General features: G+C 46.7%; 1 protein-coding gene and 1 long non-coding RNA gene across 11 annotated transcripts in view; one reads left to right on the plus strand and one right to left on the minus strand.

Moving 5' to 3' along the window:
• Positions 1 to 20,900, minus strand: part of LOC116840793 (tyrosine-protein phosphatase 99A) — a 432,380-nt gene that overhangs the window by 27,363 nt on the left and 384,117 nt on the right. For all 10 annotated transcript variants that reach the window (XR_004377413.1, XR_004377414.1, XR_004377416.1 and 7 more), the window contains 2 exons: positions 4,558 to 4,745; positions 4,352 to 4,466 (listed from right to left, as the gene is read on the minus strand). Coding sequence is in view for 2 of the 10 variants with exons in the window: in XM_032807990.1 (XP_032663881.1) it covers positions 4,352 to 4,466; positions 4,558 to 4,745 (303 nt within the window). In the remaining 8 variants the exon portion in view is untranslated. The remainder of the gene's footprint in view (positions 1 to 4,351; positions 4,467 to 4,557; positions 4,746 to 20,900) is intronic.
• On the plus strand, positions 5,957 to 9,373 carry LOC116840797. The gene is made up of 3 exons (XR_004377418.1): positions 5,957 to 6,509; positions 7,212 to 7,430; positions 9,161 to 9,373. It is a non-coding gene; the product is annotated as an uncharacterized LOC116840797 (long non-coding RNA).

Here is a 20,900-nt window from a genome sequence, read left to right on the forward strand (position 1 = left end):
AGAGAGAGAGAGAGAGAGAGAGAGAGAGAGAGAGAGAGAGAGAGAAAGATAGAGAGAGAGTGAGAGTGAGAGTGAGAGAGTGCGCCGGGACCGCGCCCCATTCTGCGGCTAGGCTATATTTTGCCGGTGCGAAACGAACATGTCACCGCGTACCATACGCGGTACACGCACTATCGAGGATTACTCGCGAGTTACTCGTTCAACGTAGATGGCCGTTCTTGCGGGAAACGCTGATGGACGGAGGAATCGGCGTTCACGCGGTGAGAAGAATTTTATATCGCGAGTCCCGTCTGTCGTGCAATCAGAAGAAACAGCCCGGAGGATGAGCTTCAAAAACGTGATCCCTTTAGTCGCGCTGGAGGACGGCGAAGAAAGAGAGAGAAAGGAGGAGGGAAGGAGAGAGAGAGAGAGAGAACAGGCGGAAAAAAAGAGCAAGAGATGCTGCGCGTATTGTGCATGGACGCACCGATGCACTCGCGCGGACCATTGACGAGGAACGCGGCGCGCGGAAATTGGAACGATCCGAAGCGGCACGGATTAACCTCGATTGCGATTTTTGAGCGAGGAGCACCGGACCGTTGCCACCGTCGTCGTCGTCGTCGGTCCTGCGACTCGTGCGTCACTCCCCGCGCCCTTTCGCCGCGGTGTCATCCGCGCGAGCGGCGGATGCACCGAGTTTCACGGCGATCGAACTCGCAGCCGAGTTCCCTCGACGTCGCGCCGCGTCGCCGCGGTGCCGTCCGCGGAGTCGCCCGGTCGTGATTTTTCCTCTCGTCCCGGCACGTCTCGTCGATTCGGGCGCGGGCCCGACGTCGTGCCTCCTGCTTCCCTCGCCTCCTTTTGTTTCTGTCCGTCCCTCGCTCGATTCAACGGCGAGTCCTATCGATCTTCCCTCTCGCGATGAAAATCGCGTCGCGCCAGTCGCGCGGCCGCGGTTTCTCCTTGGATTTCAAATGGACGAGAGCGCGAGCTGAATGTCGATATTGTGTCATCGTAATTTATGCCGCTGTGTCCCGCGCGAGTAATCGAAATGACTCATAGCGTCTCGCTAGTTTTTTTCCTCTTATCGAGTGTAGTACGCGGGTGGCGGCCGAGCGTCGAATTGTATATCGAAGTACACGACGTTCCACGACAATCGAGATCAGTTACGACGGCTTGCGGTCTCTTCTCGCGTCGGATAGAAACGGAAGTCCAAGCGATAAAGAGGACGAGGAGGAGGAAGAGGAGGCTGCGATTTATTCTTCGCGGTCTCAGCTGGACGATACGCATTGTTCTCGTTTGAATTGCTCAGTGCACGTCGACAAGTCACTCGCGTGACGTCTGCGTGACGGTGTGACTCGAATTAAATTCCGACGCGTGTTCGAGAGCAAAATTCATAAATAAAGAGAAAGTCCAGGCGCGCGATTTTTCCTCACAATGAATGCAGCGAACTGCTTTCGCGCTCCACCATGAGAGCGTCGTAATGAACTTCTTTCTCTCCTCTTCTTTTCCGCCTCCTCTCGGGGCACACAAAGAGACCTTCGAGATTTTCCCCCGAAGCCTCAATGGACCAGTCCCGCGAGTGCTTTTTGTATTTCCCTCATTTTCCCAACAAGCCGAGTATAAAGCGCCATCGGACCGGACGAAGAAGGTACAGACCCGGTGGCGTAGGGAAGCGTGAAGAACAAAATCCATCCGACGCGGACGTGTCGGTGAATATTAGGAATATTCCGGATGCGCCGCTCGGGCTTCATTTTGGCACTACTCGACGTACACATCTCGCGCTCGCGTCATATCGACCTCTCGACCCCATCTCTCTCTCTCTCTCTCACACACACACACACACACACACACACTCTCTCTCTCTTTCTCTCTCTCTCTCCTTCCCTCTCTCTCACGCTATCTTTCTCGTTCACTTGCAGGCTCTCTTTCTCTCTCTCTCTTTAGCAGCTTCGAAGTGATTCGGAGCATCGAGGCCTTCCAACGAGCGAGAACCTCTCGGCGGCTTGAGTCGAACAAAGGATTACACCCAGGCCCAGGAATCGCCGCGATTTCTCGACCTAGGCGTCACCGGACGATTCGGAGGAGGCGTCGTCGGGATCGACGGCACGCCGCCATCTCAGTGAGCACTCTCTTTCTCCCGAGATGACGGTGATGATGATGATGGCTCGGCCAGGATCCGCGATTCCGCTCCGCACCGCGCCGCTCCGCACCGCGCCCGCGCGCGCGCGGGCCGCAGGGATGCCGCACGGGACACTCACTTCGAGGCGGATTCGAGGCGATAACAGCAGGAGGGCTAATCAACACGCTTGATTCCGCACGTAGCAGGTAGAAACGGAGCGCAACACACACCGGAGGAACTCTCGCGTACTGTCACTGCGCGCGTACGCGAGCGCGACGCGTGCATGCGGACGACTACACGCGCACTCGCACTGCACTGCGATCGCGCTCGCGCTCACGCTCGAGCTCATGCACGAGGAGCTCATGTGCGTGAATACGTGCGTGCGTCGTGACTCGTACTTTAAACCCGCGTACGTCCGCGGCTTGGCGTGCGTATCCGGCACTGGCTACCACGCCATGTAGAAGCTCCGTGCTCCGACTATACGCACACACGCGTCGAGCCTCCACGAGGAGAACGCGCACACGTTTTCGCACTCGTCCGCACCCACACCGAGCGGCTCCACCGTGTACACGCGGAACGTACACACACACACACACACATACACACATACACAAATCGTCGTGAGTTTCCGTGAGTGCGCGCGCGTGCACTCGTGCCTGACAACTTCACGTGCGACCGCAAACCAAGACACACGTGCGCGCACGTAAACGGGCTCCGCGCGCGCCTCGTCGTCTCCGGGATGACGATGAGAGACGATGACGAAGAGGACGACGAAGAGGGGGACTACTACGACGACGACAACGACGACAGAGTCGCTGGAACCGGCTGGCGACGCGGCGTGTTCGCCGGACGCCGACTCGAGCAGGTACTTCCCTCGACGCGCTGAAAAATCGGGGAAAATCGATCGTCGACCAGGCGCGGCGCCGACCGAAACGCCGTGGCAGCTGCTCCCGCTCTCTCTTTCTCTCTCTCTCCCTCCCTCTCCCGCTCTCACTCTCCTCCTCCCTCCTTCTGTCGCTCTCTCTTCTCTTCTCTTTGTCTCTCCAATGGCTTCTCCTCTATAGTCGGCTTCCTCTGTCGCACGGTCGCCGGCTGTCACGCTCCCCTCCTCTTCCCTTTCCACCCCGTGACTGGCCGTTTCTCTCCCACGAACGGGTTCCTCTCTTTCTCTCTCGGGCCTTTGAGTCAGCTGCCTCTGTTCTCTCTCGCTCTTCCACGCTCGTGCCCTTTCTCTCTCTCTTCCTCTCTCTTTCTCCGTCACCCTTGTGCGCGAGCTCATAAAATGACCTCTCGTCAATCTACAAAAGAAATTCCTCTAATGTCAGCCGTTTGACGATGCACCAAACATATTTGAATAGTTGGCAGGCTCTAAAATTCCAAAACGTTGAATATATCCACGATGAATGCGGGGCCTCGGGAATTCCTAGATACGGCTGTGAGAACGTTACTCGCCTTGGCACGAAGAAACTCCGACGCTCACAATGACGCTCTATCGTAGACGAGGGTCAATGAGGATGCAGTGGCATTGCAGCTAGAAAGTTGTCGACGATGAATGTGCAGGGACGTAGTGATTCACCGGCGGCGTCCTCGTATGCGTGGTCACGCGCGTCACAAAAATAAACACACGAAACTACACATCTTTTGCTGAATTTCATCAACCGTCCTCTCCCCGACAAAACGTTTTATTTTTCGTTGGCTTTAGCGTCATATTTTACAATTACAACTGTCGAGTATATTTTTTTACAATTGAAGCATGTGTATATATGTCTCGTCCGATAAGTACATGATTTACCAATTAATTAAAATAATAACGCCAGAAAGTCGGCCAAATCCTCACGGAGAGGCGAGGATTCGCCGAGCTAATATTTACTCTGATTATTGTTACAGGGAACATTAATATAAATATTAGAGAGCGCGCGCGCGCGCGCAAAAAGGGAGATATCCGACTACCTTCGTGCAATCAATGCAGAGGTCTTGCATTGCAGCTGCGGCTAAGCTTGCCTCGCATTCAATGCTTTATCACGACTGATACTCTGTTCTGTTTTACCGTGCTTGGGTACGCGGCGCATTATCTGTGCCCGCTGTGCGCGAGTTTGCTCCAATTCAAAGGGTTAACGCTCGATCCTACTGCACCGGCTTTGTCTCGTGCGAGATTGCGAATATTCAAAAGAATCTTCTTTCTCCTTTCCCCCCTTCTCCTCCTTCTATTTTTTTCTTCTTTTTCTACTCGTCTATTTTTTGTTCACTTACCGCCCTCGTCGGTCATCACCGTCACGGTCGAAGCCGGCCCGTGGCCTTCGGGATTGAATACTTGCAGGGAAACGAGATACTGCGTGAAGGTCTCCAAATTGTGGATACTGTGATTCTGAAATGATGAAGGATATACGTAAATTTTTCCTTTTCCTTTTAATAACGGGCGCGCTGTTAGACGGGAGATAAAATATTACGCGACTTACGTCGACGGCAGGATCACGAATATAAATGTTTGTCATTTCTTCGTCCGCTTTCTCGCGTCGTCGGTATCCTATGCGATATCCGAGGAACTCGCCGTGTATGGTGTCGCGACTCGGCGGCTTCCACGCCAGGTAAATAGACGTCGCTGAGGTATTGTGAGCCGCCGTGATGGTCGGTTTTCCTTCTGGTACTGCAAACAATCATACATGTTTCGTAAGTTCCTACGGTCCCAGCCGGGAGAAACAGGTCGCGGAATAAGCGGGATCTCTCGCGCGAATGAAGATGAAAATTAGAAATCTGATGGAAAAATCCGAAATTATGAGGTCAAGTCTCTCTCCGTCTATTGTTCGACGGTGTTATTTAGGAATGTTTTACACGTAGAAATTGTTAAAGCCATCAGTTTTACCAAAATATATATATTGCGTTATCAGCTATCTCGACAAATATTATGCTAAGCATATAATTTATACAGATAAATTATGCGCGATAAGTAATTACTGGGTCCTGGCCTCTCGCCGCGACCATCTCGATTTATGACGTCAGAAGCGAGGAAACGCATGCCCAAAATTTCTACGTCGAAAAAATAAAAAGATAAACAGATGTATCCAAAGGATCATACTTGCAATCGATTAGGCACACTTCCAAAATATTCCGTACACTTTTCTTTCGCTCCAATAAGCAATCAGTAACCGTTAAATTAACGTGACAAGATAATGAGGAAGTGTGGGTGAAAAATGAAAGTTGCGTGTCACGTTAATTTTACGACGTCTCTGACGACCATCAATCAAGAGGGACTACATATTTATTTTCTTATATATTCTTTTCAATTTTATTATGTTTTAGTCCAGGAACCGACTCTCAATATGGTCTATCATATTAAAGAACATAATGAATGAATTTCGCTGGAAACACAGCAAGTGTTTTAATAATACATTTTAGTTCATAAAATATGTAAGTATGAAATGAAAGGACAGAGTGAAAATTGCTGCAAAATTGCGATCTATCCCTCGGGCTTACAAAATACGCTATAGTAATTGTTACTACAAAATTCTGTCCGTGTACACGAGACGTCGTGTTACACATATCAATATCTCTCTGACATCTTTCGGGCCGACGGCCTTTGGGACGAGAGAGTCAATATCAATAAAAAAGAAGGAAGAACGACAAGTGTGACGGTCCTAAAAAGTATCGTTGTTACGATCCTCCGAATGCTTGCTTCATTGATAGGCGGGCGACAACGGTCGACGTGTCGGGAGAGGTGACTTTGTCCTTTTCGCCAATTGTTTGGGTACTCTCGCGTATTTGCCCGTGACCGAGTCATTACGTCTCGAGCCGATGAACGGCACACACATACACACATAACACGACACGGAACGGAATACATGTACCGGTGTGTTATTTGCAACTCCCATCGGGCGATTAAAATATTTCGTCGGCTATTGAAATACTGAATCGACCTCTCTCGTCGACATCGCGATAATTAACACGTGTAGAGTGTGTGACGTATCATGATTTCTCGGACACCAAATATTCTCGTCATTGATGGAAGAGCGACAACGGTTCGCCGATTGGCCGAAAGTGACTTTGCCCTTTTCCAAGTTGCCAATTGTTTCGGCGCTCTCGCGCTTCTCGTGTATTTACCCGTGACTGAGTCATTATGTCTCGAGCCGAACGAACGGCGCACACAGCGTGTATCGGCGCGTTATTTACACTTCCCGTCGAGAGGAGTGAGTGCAATTTTTCGCGTCGGCCATTGAAGGATTTAATCGGGCTCGCGTCGCGTTAGTTAATGCACGTTTTCCCGTACTGAATCGTATCGTCAGCGACGAGCGTCAACATCAGTGCCAGCGAGTGTCCGGAATCACGAAGCAACCAGGACAGAATGCTGGATTTGTAAGCTAGGACGCGGAACGTGGGATGCGAGATGCGAGCGGTACATCATGTATATTTCCTGGTATGTTTCGTCCTTCATTACACAACGCCTGATGAACTTGGCGAGAATGGGAATATACTCGAGTCGAGATTTAAAATTTATTCTGAGACTAGCATTCCGAACAGTTTGTCGTTGTTTGCTAAATATAACTTCATGATTCTCTTAGGAGATTGCGCTATTTGTCGGCATGTACCTATTTAGTACAACAAGAGCTATCGATCCAAGCAACTGAGTAACGGTCCACGAACACGAATATATATATATATATATATATATATATATATATATATATATACTGTCTAATTATGTTCTCAATCAAATATCATGAATAATTTGCATCTATGAGTGCCGGTCTAAATCTCACAAGTATTGAGATTCGTTTCGCTAATAATGTTCCTTTAAGAGCATTTCTTCGGCTTGAATCTGCCAACGTTTATTTCTTTTTTTACCTTTGTTTAGTCCTAGTATTGGACCGAGACCGGATTTAAATCTTTATTGACATTTGCGTAATTGTTATATCTTGAACCTTATAAATTCCTCCTTTTCATTCCTTTTGAATATCCAAATCCTATTGAAGCTCTCAGCACGGATAAGCAGAAGAATAAAGATGTTATGAGAAAAGAAGTTATCACTTTATTTATCCATGTTAATTATTGATTTATTTATCACGTATATTTTATGTACAGATGTGCACATAATTAATAAATTATTTGTTAAAATTAGGTATGCGTGAAGATTAAGGGCAGATAGAGTATTGAGATAATGGAGTGCAAAATAATTTCGAACATCCGTTTGCGACAAATTATAACATCGGCATGGCACAACAACAACGAGCAATACAAGATCTGGAGCCATTGTTGAGGTTCTTAGCAGGTTCTTCCTTAAGCGTCAACATGGAAGAAATGGCGATTCCTTCAGCAAGCAAATATTTACAGCATGAAGGTAGAGTAATAGTCTATATAGCGTTACACCTCAATATTTTGCACTGATACGTTATGTTCGACGGAATATGCAGAATTTATGTAGAGGCAAAGTTTCGACTCACGTATCTCGACATCGTCGAGATCGTGAAAACAAAACAGGATAAATTTCTGCTATGACAGTTTTGCAATACGTGACATCTATTGGACGGAGCCTTGGGATTAGCTTTGTGGCATTCGAAAGAACGTTCAAAATTAAGTGAGGAGGAACCGCATCGAGATCTTGCTTGCAGTACATTCCGAATAAGCAGCGAGGAAAGATTTTCGGATTTCAATTGGCGTATCTTCGTCGTCAAAGAGCTAGACCTCGCTCTGTGCCTTGTTGGCACGTCATTATATTACAGTCGCGTTTCATCATCAGTAATGATGCTGTTTACATCCTGAGACAATTCGAATTGGAAGCATTTTTTTCGTACTACTGTACTCTCTCTGCGCTTTTTGCTTCTCTGTGAGCGAGTATTGTACCCACAGAGTACACTTTTTTTACTTTGTATAAAATGCGATGGACTGCAAGTGTGCCTAGAGTTCCTCAAGTCAGAGTTGGGATACTGTCCGCCATTTGTAGAGAAAAAATGAGTGAGTGAGAGAAAAGTTGCAGCGTATTTTGTTACTTCCAGCTTCTTTCTCACTCCCGTCACCGCTGAAAATGGACAAGATGTCTTAATTCTGACTAGAGGAATTCGAGGCGTACTAATCTGGGTAAACCCCTCGATCGGTAAATGATACTTTCTCCCAGCAGTTTTTCTGTCATCGCGACACAGCTGACGTCACAGCTGACGTCACAGCTGACGTCACAGCTTCACACTAGCCGACCTGTGCGTGGGCCATTCCCGAGACTGAATTTTCTTCTTTGAAACTGCTTGTATCATCGAAAAATCGTCGTCCAATGTGGGCAACTCTTCCCCAAAACTTGAGACATTCCCTCTATACGTGGAAAGTTATAACGAATGATCGCACGATACTCTAGTTTCGGCCGTTTTCTAACCTTTCCTCTCGCTACTTGCTCGAAATATATCGCGGGCAAGATTTCGAGATGCGGTCTCTCCCATTTTGAACGCTCTTTCGAACACAACAAGGCTAATTCCGCTTCGTTCAATAGGCGTATTGCAAAACTTTCGCAGCACTTAATGTATTGTCTGTGACGCGCACGAACAAGAGAAACCCGGTGGTTCATGAGCGACGGGAAAAAAGCCGATTCTGAAGAACAACGTTCGGCTGCTGCATGATATGCAGTAAAAATAATATTAAAAGTTGCTGCCGGGGAAGCGGGCGGGCAGTTGCCGATGGAAATCGATAGTTGTGATTGCCTCGAATCGTCGAGCGCTGGTAAATACGTAACCGGACGAATACAGAGAAAAATTAAAACGTAATATTTAACCGGCAATCGTGGAAATAAATTTTCAAACTGGCGCGGATTCTCCTGGAAATTTCAAGTTTCCACGTGTGTGGAAGTGCCCGATATAAAAACGCGCGCGTGTGTACGCGACGCGCAGCTGTCGACGAGTGCGCGGGCGCGCGGCTACATGCGCGTGTATGTTTTTTTTTCAGATATATCGAATACATATTTTCATCGGAATCATTCAATCAATGTTAACCATGTCACTTTATACGCGCACGAATGTTTACCGGCGCACGCATCGTTTATCGATCCCACCGCGGGATTGTTTTCAAACTTGGACATTTTTAATTCAGGCTCGAGCGTAAACTACGTTTAAATCCGCACATCGATATCCCAATCTGCGCAGCGCGCGAGCGCGCGCTTGGGAAATGATATTTCGCCGCGCAGTTGCTGGAAAACTTAATCGACGACGACATGATCGGATTTTCTCGCGCGCGAAAGGAGAGAAGGCGATTTCAAAAAAAAAAAGGAAAAAAGAAGAAGAGAATAAAACCAAACAGCGGAAAAGGAACGGAGGTAAGCGCGAGATTAAACGCCGTTTTCTTCGCGCGATCGCGACGCACATTTTCACTCCAGATAGCGGCAGGAGGAGGAAGGAGGAGAAGGAGAAACGATTTTCGGAACGGTAACGCCGTTCAATCTCTGTGACGCGTCGCGACGGAGTGCACGAAGGGCCGCCGCTAAAAAATGGCCCTGTAATAATTTTAGAGCCGGTGTAATTTGTTTCGGGTTGCCTTATCGCGGCGGCGCGGGCGAAGGCAGGGGCGTGCTCGTTGTCCCCGTCAGGAGCTCGGGCTGGCTCGCCGTTCGAAATAATTAGCATCCGCGTGTCACTTCTGAAACAGCCCGCCTCGTCGCGCGCTGTCGCGGACGCTATCGCGTCGGCACGTTAGCGTCGGCTGACTCGGCCGCGGGGAATGAGAAATTGTCGCAGAAATAATGCCGAGACATTTAATGCGCGTTGCACGTCAGTCGCCGCCGCCGCCGCCGCCGCCGACGCTCAGTTAAGCCGCCGAGCCTGCGCGCGTTAATGCCGGCGGAAGCGTTAATTGCACGATCGCGCGTTAATTGCTCGAATATGACCGCGGCGGCGCGACGACGTTCTCTGAGAAGGAGAGTGAGGAGAGGGAAAGAGAAAGAGAAACCGACGAAGGGAGATCTCGCGACGGTTCCCGCCGATCAAGTAGTAATTACTTATTTAATCAGTGTTTAATTAGTTTCTACCTATCGGCATTTTTGCCGACGTCTCGCCTCCCGTGTGCTCGCGGTTTTCCTACTTCTCTCATACACGTTGTCGACTGCTCCAATTTATTCATCGGCGGTAACTGGATCAAATAATTATCGTATTATAGTATTACGCTCGTGGAGATCGTCGCGACTGATAATGAATTCACGATTCGTGTTTAATCAAAGGAAAACGTCGTTTGGTGTCGTGACTGCATCTTTGTAGCAATTTCTCAAGAAAACCGGCTCTGGACGGCTTCAGGGATACGTTGGTCGTGTGCTTTTTTTCGTATTTATCTTGAGAGGAACAGTGGATGACGAAATCGCGAAAAATGGTTCTTTTAGAACACAAAGACTTCCCCGTGAGTTTTATTAAAATCGGAATAATATTGTAAGAAATAGTAAGAAACTGATTTAGCGGTAGCTGAAAGTAAATTTTCCAGGCCCTCGAAATTTTGCATTAATATTCCCCATCTCGTAAGTGAATAAAGTTAAGCGACGTGTTATACTAGCTAGAATGAAGTTTCTTGCGAGTGTATGATATACTGTTTCGGATAATAGAAGCAATTTTCATTCACGAAATGATTGAAATCGAGCATATGGACGGGCGAGGTAAAGTTGGCCCATAATTAAGAGCCGGCGGGAGGGCTGTGGAGACCTCTTGCGGAGACCTCGGAACTATCAACTAGGATACATATTTTATATGTGACCTTCTTACCCGACACTAGTGGGCAACCGAACTCCGGTACTAAGGCAAGATGGCGACGTTACTGCACATTTGTAATGGAGTTATTGCAAAACAAAATATACAGTTAACAGAATTGTAGCGAACATTGACACACAGAAAAAGGCTATTATGTTTGCGCAGTCAATCGCAGCAATTAGTTGTCTGAGAAGTTGTAGCTTTGAGATTCTGAGATATGAGTCATTTAAGTCCCGTTCCATGCTTATTTAAATTATTCGGTCAAATCACTTATTCTAATGGAGTAATCTCGACTCGTGTAGCGCGCGCTGAAGCTGTGTAATAACACGATCGATTAGCCATCACGCTGCTCGATTTTACCGCAAGAGATTTATAATTTGTTACACAGTGGTAAGCCGGCGACGCGCGGTGTGAGCTCGGAGCGGATCGGGTATTAGTGAGAGGAAAGTGATAAGTCTTTTAGGCGGACCTCGCCTCCCACTTTCGCCCGAGCAATTTAGCGTCGCGATAAATGCGGGCTGCACTCTTTCTTTTTTCTTTCACTGGTGCTAAATCTGCGTTAACTTATTATTACCCACGTCGGGCGTGTTTATGACGATAACGCCGGTTTTACGCTTCCGTGATATATTATCGAAGTACCAATTTCCACGTAAGCGCTGGAACGCTTAATCATGACAAACCGTTCGTATAAGCGGTTACTTACGAACGTTGTTCGCAAAGGTCACATTACGCCACGATAACGTCGCGTAAGAATCTTACACGGCGCGGCGTGTGCAGCTACGTAATGCCGATTGAAATCAACGCCGCCGCCGTCGCCTTTCTCCGCGAGTGCTCCATAATTATAGCGTTTTTACGAGAAACGCGTACGCTCGCACGCTGTACAATTTGCACACATTTCCAATCGACTTCGAAGAAAGAAAGCTCCCACTTTGTCTTGTATGTGTGTTCGCTTGTTTGTTCCCTTTCATAATTCGAGAATTGTTAGCTCAAATCAACAATGTGCCTTTTGCTCTTCTTGCTTCTCTCGCTTCGTCTCTTTCTGACTGAAATCTTAAGCTTTAAACTTGATCTATAATGCGTTATTTGCTTCCTGCTTCTTTCTCTTTATCTCTTTCTGACTCAAATCTTAAGCTTTAAGCCAGAAAAAGGCAGAAGACAAGAAACAGAACACAAAGAGCATATTATATCCAATAAGTATATTGTAGATCAGGCTTTAAAGAAAAGAAAATGATAGGGAGCAAGAAACAAGAAAAGAGCATATTATAGATCAGACTTTGGAGATGTTGTTCGAGATGACACGAATATTCACAGAGCTCCGAAACGTTTGCACAGCTTCTGCTCGGCGGATTCGTTACGCCGCGGCTGCTCCGATACGTCGGAGCTTTTAATCGAAGTAAACACGGAAAACAATCCTTTCGTCCTCGATAATAATTTATGGCACCGAAGATTCGAGAGGCTTCGATGTGTGCGCGGCTAAAACTCGGACACGACGGGCGCGCTCTCTCGCGCAAAGCTTCGCCAATTTCAAAAGCACCGCCCGCTGCAGATTGTCCGGCCGCAGCGAATGATTTGTTAAAACTGATAATACACGTTTTTCTGCTACTTTAAGCGTCTCGTCGATCTCATCGAGTTGTGATTCCCAGTTTCGCTGTATTAATGAAATTAAGTTCTCGCGGCAAACGGATATTGAGACGAAACTTGTTGTAACTTGTTCAGGATGTGTTATCCACACGGGTTCTTGTCGGGATTAATGTCATTACCCGAGTTTATCCAAGGCGACCTGGAAAAATTGGATAATTCCATTTTACTTTCTTGAAAATCCGAGAACATCTAGTGATGCAAGACGAAACTTTTATATTTAACCGACATAAAGACAAAGAAGGAACTTTTTTTACTCGACTTCGAAAACAAATTTTTAGTGAATAATTGAACAGCACAGGGAAGCCTTTTTAAAAACATATAAGAGTTACGAAATAATTTTGAATAATTATATCAATGTGAGAAACATCAGTATCTTTATCACATTATTGTCTATCAGATAAGAATATAACAAAAGATCGACACTTGCATGTACCGTCACTGTGGCTCCTGTCGCAGTCGATTGACCGCGCAAACGTCAGCAGAGTCTCTCAATTATGACAATCTGGAGCGCAACGACTTCATTGAAGAAGAATGTGCACAAACTATCTAATAATGGAGTATCTAGCGGCGCATTTCACACGCTGAACAGCTGCTCACTCGACTCGGCTTGCAATTATTAATTGGAAAAATCAAATAGTGTTATGCGCGACAAAATGATTACGTCTGACTCGCGAACGCGATCACGTTGTCATTTATTAACTCGGGCGAGAACAAAGTATTATCGTTATGTAATATCAAGGAGGGAAATAAATTGCTTCGGTCACCGGTATAAAGATTCCTTGGGTTCCACGCTACGTCGAGACGTGACTCGCGAGAAGGCGCCTTTATTGCATCCGAGTCCCTTCACTACTTTATCAGCCCCGTCGGAATCGAAAATAGTTCACAGCAGGGGCAGGAGCCGCTCTCTCTCTCTCCCGATTCTCGAGACGACTCTCGCGAATGAACTTACCCCGGAACCCATCGTCCGTGGACGTTGCGGCGCCAACAATGCTAGTCGCTCTTTTTCACCCTCTCCCTCTCGCTCACACACTCGCTCTGTCTCTGTCCCCCTCTCACACACACTCTTCTTCTTTTCATCCCGTCTCTAATCTACCTTCGTCCGAAATTTGCGGGGCGAAGTTGCGATCTCCATTTATCCCACGTGGAAATTGGGCCATAACAGGTGCGCGATCCGTATCTAATCGGCGAGCGTACAAATTTCACGGCTGAGCTACCAATCGGCGATTAGGCCTCGAGTACTTCATTCATCGTTGTTATTACACACGCTCGTTAATCGCCCCTCACACTTATCTCACACGCGCAATTAGCGGCTTAATCGCCGTGCGATCTTCCGAAGTGCGCGCGATCGATGAGCGATGTGTCGCGATTGACATCATACTTCACTAAAATTGGAGATTCGCAGACCCAATTAGCGGCGATAGTTTGACAAATGGGAAGGATATCACGTAAGAAAAATTTTCTCCCTCTCTCCCTCTCGTGTAATTTTCATCATGAACATAGAGTTCACGACCCGAGCGTCGCGGTGGAAAAACTCGCCGGAATTCTGAAATTCTTACAGAGACGCGCTTTTTCACCCTCACCTCGGACACGCCGTGGGGTTGCACGGACGGAACGGGGAAAAAAGAAGACCCCCCCTTCCCTCCCGGGCTCTGAGCCGAGCTCCTCCAATTTTCGGATTGGTGGCCGGCGAGAGCCCGTGCGAACCGAATGAACTTACCGGGAACGACGCAGTGCCGACGGGTGTCCCGATGGCTAATTGGTAGCTCGGTTGCGCTGTATATTTATGGCGAGCGGGGTGAACGAGGTCCGGAAATGGGTACGAGGACCGCCGTTACGTATACGTATTGGACCCGGCGAGTGAGTAAAGTGGTAGGAGAGAAGTTTCGTCGGTGGTGCCCTATTGATCCGGGTGCACGGGGGTTTCATTTGAGCCATCGTGAATTCCCGTGCCGTTGGCCACGGTGTGCGCGCTCCACATTGACGCCGGCCTACCGCACCGATACCCACGAATTAGAATCACGAATTAGAATCCGGTGGCATAAACCAATGCGCGGGCTCCTGTGCCCGTTCGTCGAGCCCGTCGACGACCTACCTGGAGAGCGAGCGAGCGAGCGAACGGGAGAGCAAGTGAGCAAGCGAATCGACCAACGAACGACCCGACGGACGGTCGGACGAACGAATGAACGAACGAACGAACGAACGAACGGACGGACGGACCGTCCGACCGCGCCGCGCTGCGAAACGCAACGTGACCTGTCTACGCGTCCTGTCAATATTGACGCATTACTCGCCACTCGTCGATCGTCGATGTCGGTGTGGGCATATCGACTGCATTCCGCTCGTACGCCGCGGCGAACTGAAACGAATCGCGCCGCAGCATCGTGCCGCATCACGGGAAGGTATCGTTTTTCGAAGAGCGCATCGACAGCGCGACCCCCGTTAGAATCTAAAACGCGACCGTGTCGCTCGTGATTAAAAATGGATTCCGCGAAACGGGCTAAGCGATCGAGGATGATCGCGCGAGCCCTCTGCGCGAGGAGAGAGAGAGAGAGAGGGAGAGAGAGAGGAGAGAGAGATATGAAATTTTGGGAGAAATTCAGTTTCGAGAGGTCATTTAGAAAGCTCGCGAATTCGAAAATGTTGGAAATAACTATCGGTAACTGCTGCGCAAACAAAATCAATTTCCTGGAGCGCTCTAGTTCTAGTTCTTTGCACCAGAAGACGTCAGGTAGACAAGTGTATGTAAATTTGGTAGCAACTTTAGTAATCATGCGACTTGTAAAGGTTGCGTCCCTTATGAGTGGTTTTGCGGCGCTCATACTCACATGGAATGTTGTAACAGCAACACGAAAGAAATACGGAAAGAATGATGGAAATTTATCCAAGACAATCGAGGAAAAAGTCCAAATGTGGGGGTACCACTTTATTTCTTTTCGTTTATATCTTAAAGCGTTCAAAGTTATTGCGAGCGAATGTATACGCCATCAGGCGGGTGAGATGTCTGCTTCAACACTTGTAAAGAGGATGCTTTTAGAATGATTGGATTTTTAGTTATTCATACTTTTCTGGATAGAGTGAAATTTGTAATGTTTGAAAAGGCGGTCCAAGTATAGGTTATCTTTTGTAATTCCAAGATAACGCAGTGAAGAAATATATCTTATTTTATTTCTCATTTTACTCGTCGACAAATATCGCATACGCAATCATCCTGCCATCTAGTGCCTCTGCGCAATCATTGTATGCCTCCATTAAACATGTATTTACAAGTTTCCCTTTGTAACATCAAGGAATTTTTTGTCACAACAGACGACTTGCACCATTATTTCTTCCAAATTTTCTTTTTCCAAGTGGTAGATTTTGGCCATTGTACCTGCATCAGTATAATGAAAAATTCACATTGTATGTTGAAAATTTAGCGATTGATTCGTTCATCTCGCAAAAGTAATAAAAAAAACTGCAGAGTTTCCTTCATCGATTCTCTCACATCGTGAAAACTCTTATTCTCATTTTTTATTGACGGGATAAAACAATCCCTTTGGTATTACAAGATGTACGAAGAAAAAGAGACAAAATTCCAGCGAAGACAAAACCAAAAAAAGGAGACAGAGAGGAACATCATATCATAATCATGAAAGTCTATCTGTGGACTTTGTTTCCCTTTCTCTCGTTCTCTCCGCCTCTCTCCGCGTTATTACGCATTCGTCTCCCGCGAGAAATCGCCAGTGACGCAAGAAACACTCGAACGTGGCCCGATCCTTTTCCGCGTGTGTCGCGAAACGTCGCTGCGCCGATTTCGAGTGCATACGACAGCCGCGCGCTACGCCACAACGCAAGAATATATCGACTAAATTTTATCCGCCGGCGGTGGCGGACGTTGCACGAAGAACGCGCATCGTTTTTCGATCGCGCTGTATCTCGCGAAAAAACTTTTTAATACCCGTGGTGATTCGCACACCACGTCGCGCCGTTCCCTCGATACCGCGCAGAAATTGCACGTCGTGATTTCGGCCGCGTTAGAATACGTTCTAATGTATCGGGCCGGTGATTGGCAAGAGCCCGGATTCAGATGGTTTCGAATCCGCATCGCCGCAGAACAGAAGCAATGCTCTCCGCCTGCGGACACGGAGAGAAAACGAGTTTGGCTGAATTAACCTGACAATGAACGCAGCAAACGCGTTTCGGTTGGAAGACACAGAATCTCTGGTTCATGGGGTCGAATTTGGTTTATCTTTTTACCGGGACTGTCTGTCATCAGCGCAAACATCCGACACGACGACAAAGTATCGTCTTCCTATGTCTCAATAGAAATTGAATCTCGTCGGTAGTCACGAGATAGTAAATTTGTTTCTAACATCATTACTAGCCAGTAATGTAACGCTCGCTTCTCCTAGTGACTAGATAAATAAGTCAGCTGATGATTAAACAGATGAAATTACAGTTACGAGGTGAAAAAACCACAAGTGATCGTTAGCTCTCTCTCTCTCTTTCTTTCTCCCTCTAGTATAACCCTCTAATATAACATTCATTCTGCTTTCTCGTTATTTTTTAAAAATTAACGAAAATCAAAATTAAATCTTAATTTTGATTTGATATCCAATTTTAAAATGCTAATAATACAGTAGCTAGATGATGTAGACAACTATTCCATGATGATGTAGCCATCTATTCCATCATATTTCATATGTAATGATTAGACAACGGCGAGACCGCAAACCCGATTCTATATTTCAGTGAATAATCAACCAGTAACGAATTAGTAACGAGCCGGAAAGTTTAATCTGGTATGTGCTAGCTAGCTAGCTACTAGCTTTTCAGGTCGGCTAGTTACATTTCTACTCGGAGGTATATAGACAGAAAAATATCATTCTATTCCTAAGAAAATCGATCATTCAGTTTGCTATCCCTCCCTTAAATAACAGTTATTTTCAATGGAGAATATTTAACAATAGATTTAATAATAGATAGATAGAATTTAATAATAGATAAATAGTCTCAAAATATATTCATTGCAAATTTTAGAGGAGAAGCTTATATACTCTAAAGAATTTATTCTCTTTACAAGAATATTATAAAACTTCGCCAAAAAAAAAATTGTTTTTCGATTCTTTGCAGTGGCAAACCGAATTTTTTTTCTTAATTTAATACTCTTGATTAAACTCACTAGGATTCAGAATGTAATCTGAATAAATATGATGCTTGTATGATCGATTCATGATATGAATTTATGAAATGTTTGAAACAAGTTACACTGACTTGAACACAGTATGTATTTTTCTTCGTGTATGTGTGTGTGCGCGCGCGCGCGCGTGTGTGTGTACGCTGTCCTGTGAAATATCTTTCGAATTCTGCAAAAATAACGCAGCGCTGTCGATCACGGTGCAATCGCACCGTCGGGAGGAGAACGGCTTTTCTTGGTCGAAATGGAGACCCATATTTTCATCATACTTTAGCGCCGGTTATAGACTCTTGTTGATCGGTTTCTCAATCTGTCACAGTGACATTCATTTAAACAACCACACTCGATGCTTATAATAAGAATAGAAATTCTAAAAAAGAGTAGAGACAATTCTAGAAATTGAATTTAGTTCACGAGAATGAGAAATTCCGCTCGCTTCTGTTCGCGAGACGCATGTGACTCATTCATTGTCGGATTAATTCCCGGAATCAAACTTAGTTCGTAAGAACGAGCAATTCTGCTTCCTCCGACCGAAACGCAGTTCGCTCATCGTCGGGTTAATTCGACCAAAATTTTTTCCCCGCGTTGAACGTTGGAATTATCTGAATTTTATCGCGAACATTACGCCCGGAAATGCTAATTCTCGGCCGTCGGCCCGCGAATGATATTGCAACCGGGGAAATTACAAAAATGACGACCGCGCTCTCGCGGAACGCGGGTGTAATCGCGTGTATTGAACGCGCTCCGTCGACGATATTACAGCCGAATTTTTCTCCCAGCCGACCCCGCCAGCGCGTTCCCAGTGACGTTCGGCGGTATTTAAATTAATTATTGACACGAATGCGCGCGTTTCCGCATGATGGGCGCGCGGCAGGGCAATGCGGGCGCGTCTCGATAAGCGGATAATTATTCCCGTCTTACGATAGAACGACGAAAACGCGGCCGTCACGCGGGGCTCTGCGTGTATATTTATATTTAACAACGTCCGCAGGGGTGTATTGTGTGCCGCGCCCGCGCTCGAAATAACCAAGCGTAATCACATCGCAATTTTTCGCGAGGCGTCTCCGAGATGGCAACAATGCCCGATGTGATTACCAACACAGAATTTTCCCAAGATGCTTTCAGCATAAATTCCAATGAGAAGACACGGATTTGCCCTAAAATTGCTTATCCCGCTACGATACCGACTGGGAATCCTATTCTTGTCTCAAACGTGAACTCTCCGTTTAGAATCCAAATTGCAATAGTATAAGAACTCGCGCTTTTTTCATTTAGCTACATCGGTATGTACTTTTATAGTAACAAACAGGAAATTCTATTTTGATGTCGACTTTATGATGAGATAAAAAGTAAAAAAGATTTAATAAAAATTTTAAAAGTAAAATATTTTTAAAGCATATTTTATATATGTATATTTTACTGAATGTTGATATTATTTGGAGAGTCATATGTTTCGTTGAATTTTAACACAAAGTGAAGGCCAGGAAGGATATTGGGAAGACTACAGATTTTCCACTTACACTCCTATGTATTGAAAAAAAAATACCTGCAAATTTGTTTGCGGGATATAAAGTTTATTTCTGCGAAATAAAATTTATCTCTGCAAAATATAAATTTTATTTCTGTGAAAATAAACTTTGTATCCCGCAAATTTTCAAATATTTTTTTCTCAATGTGTTTGAAACACTTCCAACAAAAATCCATTAATTATTTGGTGGAATCGGACTGGATCCCAATTAGATTCGCAAGAAAGAAATTTCCCAGGACGGAATTCTCTCGTTGAGCTAACACGATCAGGAGGGTATAACGGAGTTCGTGACATGTAAAGTTTGATCTTTTACCACCATGAGCCATATTTAACATTATTACCGCGTTCACGTCAATTAACTCGATTAAGATTGACGGGTTTCGCGACGAGTGATCGAAGAAGCGCCGAATGCAAGACGTGAAAAATTGAAAGTGCACGAGCTGTCTGTTTGCGCATCACTGGAGAGAACGAAATCGCGACGGAGAGTCGGATTCAGTTCATTCGATCCCAGCCGGCCGTCCGCACCCCATTAAAAATGAACCGGGATTCCACAGACGATAGTTACATTCCACGAGCCACCTAATTCCCGTTAGACCGCGAGTCGGCGGCCCTTCGCGCTGCTGGCGCGGTAATTGGGCCTGCGATCGGGACGCGCGGGAATCCGAGCCGGCTCGAAAAGGGCAGCGCGCGTCGGGCGTGCAGGAGATTGTCCTTGGTTTCGCGCAAACTTTGCCGTCCGTGTATATATACATATGTACATATATATGTATGTATATATATATATATATATGTGTGTGTGTGTGTGTGTGTGTGTGTGTACATATATATGTACACAGATCACACATGTATACAAACGTGTATTTATATACATACGCACACAGTCGTTGCTAGACATCCCCCGGCGTGCGCTCACGGAATTTATAGGGCTCGTCTCGCGCTCAACCTATTTTATAACGTGTGCGCGAGAGAACGACGCCGACAACGGTGAGACGACGACGACGACGAGGAGGACGTGGACGAGAACGAGAACGACGAAAAACGCCAACGTTGTCGTCCGACGGAAAGGGTTGCAGAGAAAAAAGTAGGTTAGTGAAAAGAGAGAAAGAGAGAAAAAGCAAGAGAGAGAGGGGAAGAGGGAAGGGGCAAATTAGGAGGTGAAGAAAAAGAATAGGCTCGACTCGAGCCTGCTTGCGCTCTCTCGGCTGCTGGCTGCAATTAGCGCCTCTTTAGTTAGCCGCCCTGGACGGCTTCTTCTCATCTTCCTGGATGCCAAGAACTGGCCGTGTCGCTCCTCAAACCCTCCCCCGCGCCCTTCATTCTCTTTCTCTCTTTTGCACTCGGACTTTTCTCTCGTCGCCGAAGTTTCGTCACTTTCTTCCTCGCGGCGTCAAACGCTTTGTGAGCTCCTCTCCCTCCCCTCCTCTCGACCCACCCTCCACCCACCGTCGGCGCTAACGACCGGAGGGTGTCGACCGTTTAATTTAGCACGACGCCTCGGTGTCATCGCGGTCGAGAGGGACAAACTTCGTTTTGATAGCCGCGGGAGATGCAGTAGGTAGATGTAATTTGGACGATTGAATCGGCTTGACACGCAGATGAGCGCGACAAGAGCGAGAGGGAGGAAAAGGGAGAGGATATCCTAAAGCCGATATTGGTTTCCGGCCGGGAACTTCGCTATTACGGTGCCTCCCAGGGACATCGTGAGGAAAAGCGTCGCGCCGACGCTTTCGTTTCGCGGCGAGTTCCGCTCGACGGACCAGC

The sequence above is a fragment of the Odontomachus brunneus genome, unplaced genomic scaffold (assembly GCF_010583005.1).
Source record: "Odontomachus brunneus isolate Ranch 3 - 2012 unplaced genomic scaffold, Obru_v1 Obru_scaffold_011, whole genome shotgun sequence".
In the NCBI taxonomy this organism is placed as follows: Eukaryota; Metazoa; Arthropoda; class Insecta; order Hymenoptera; family Formicidae; genus Odontomachus; species Odontomachus brunneus.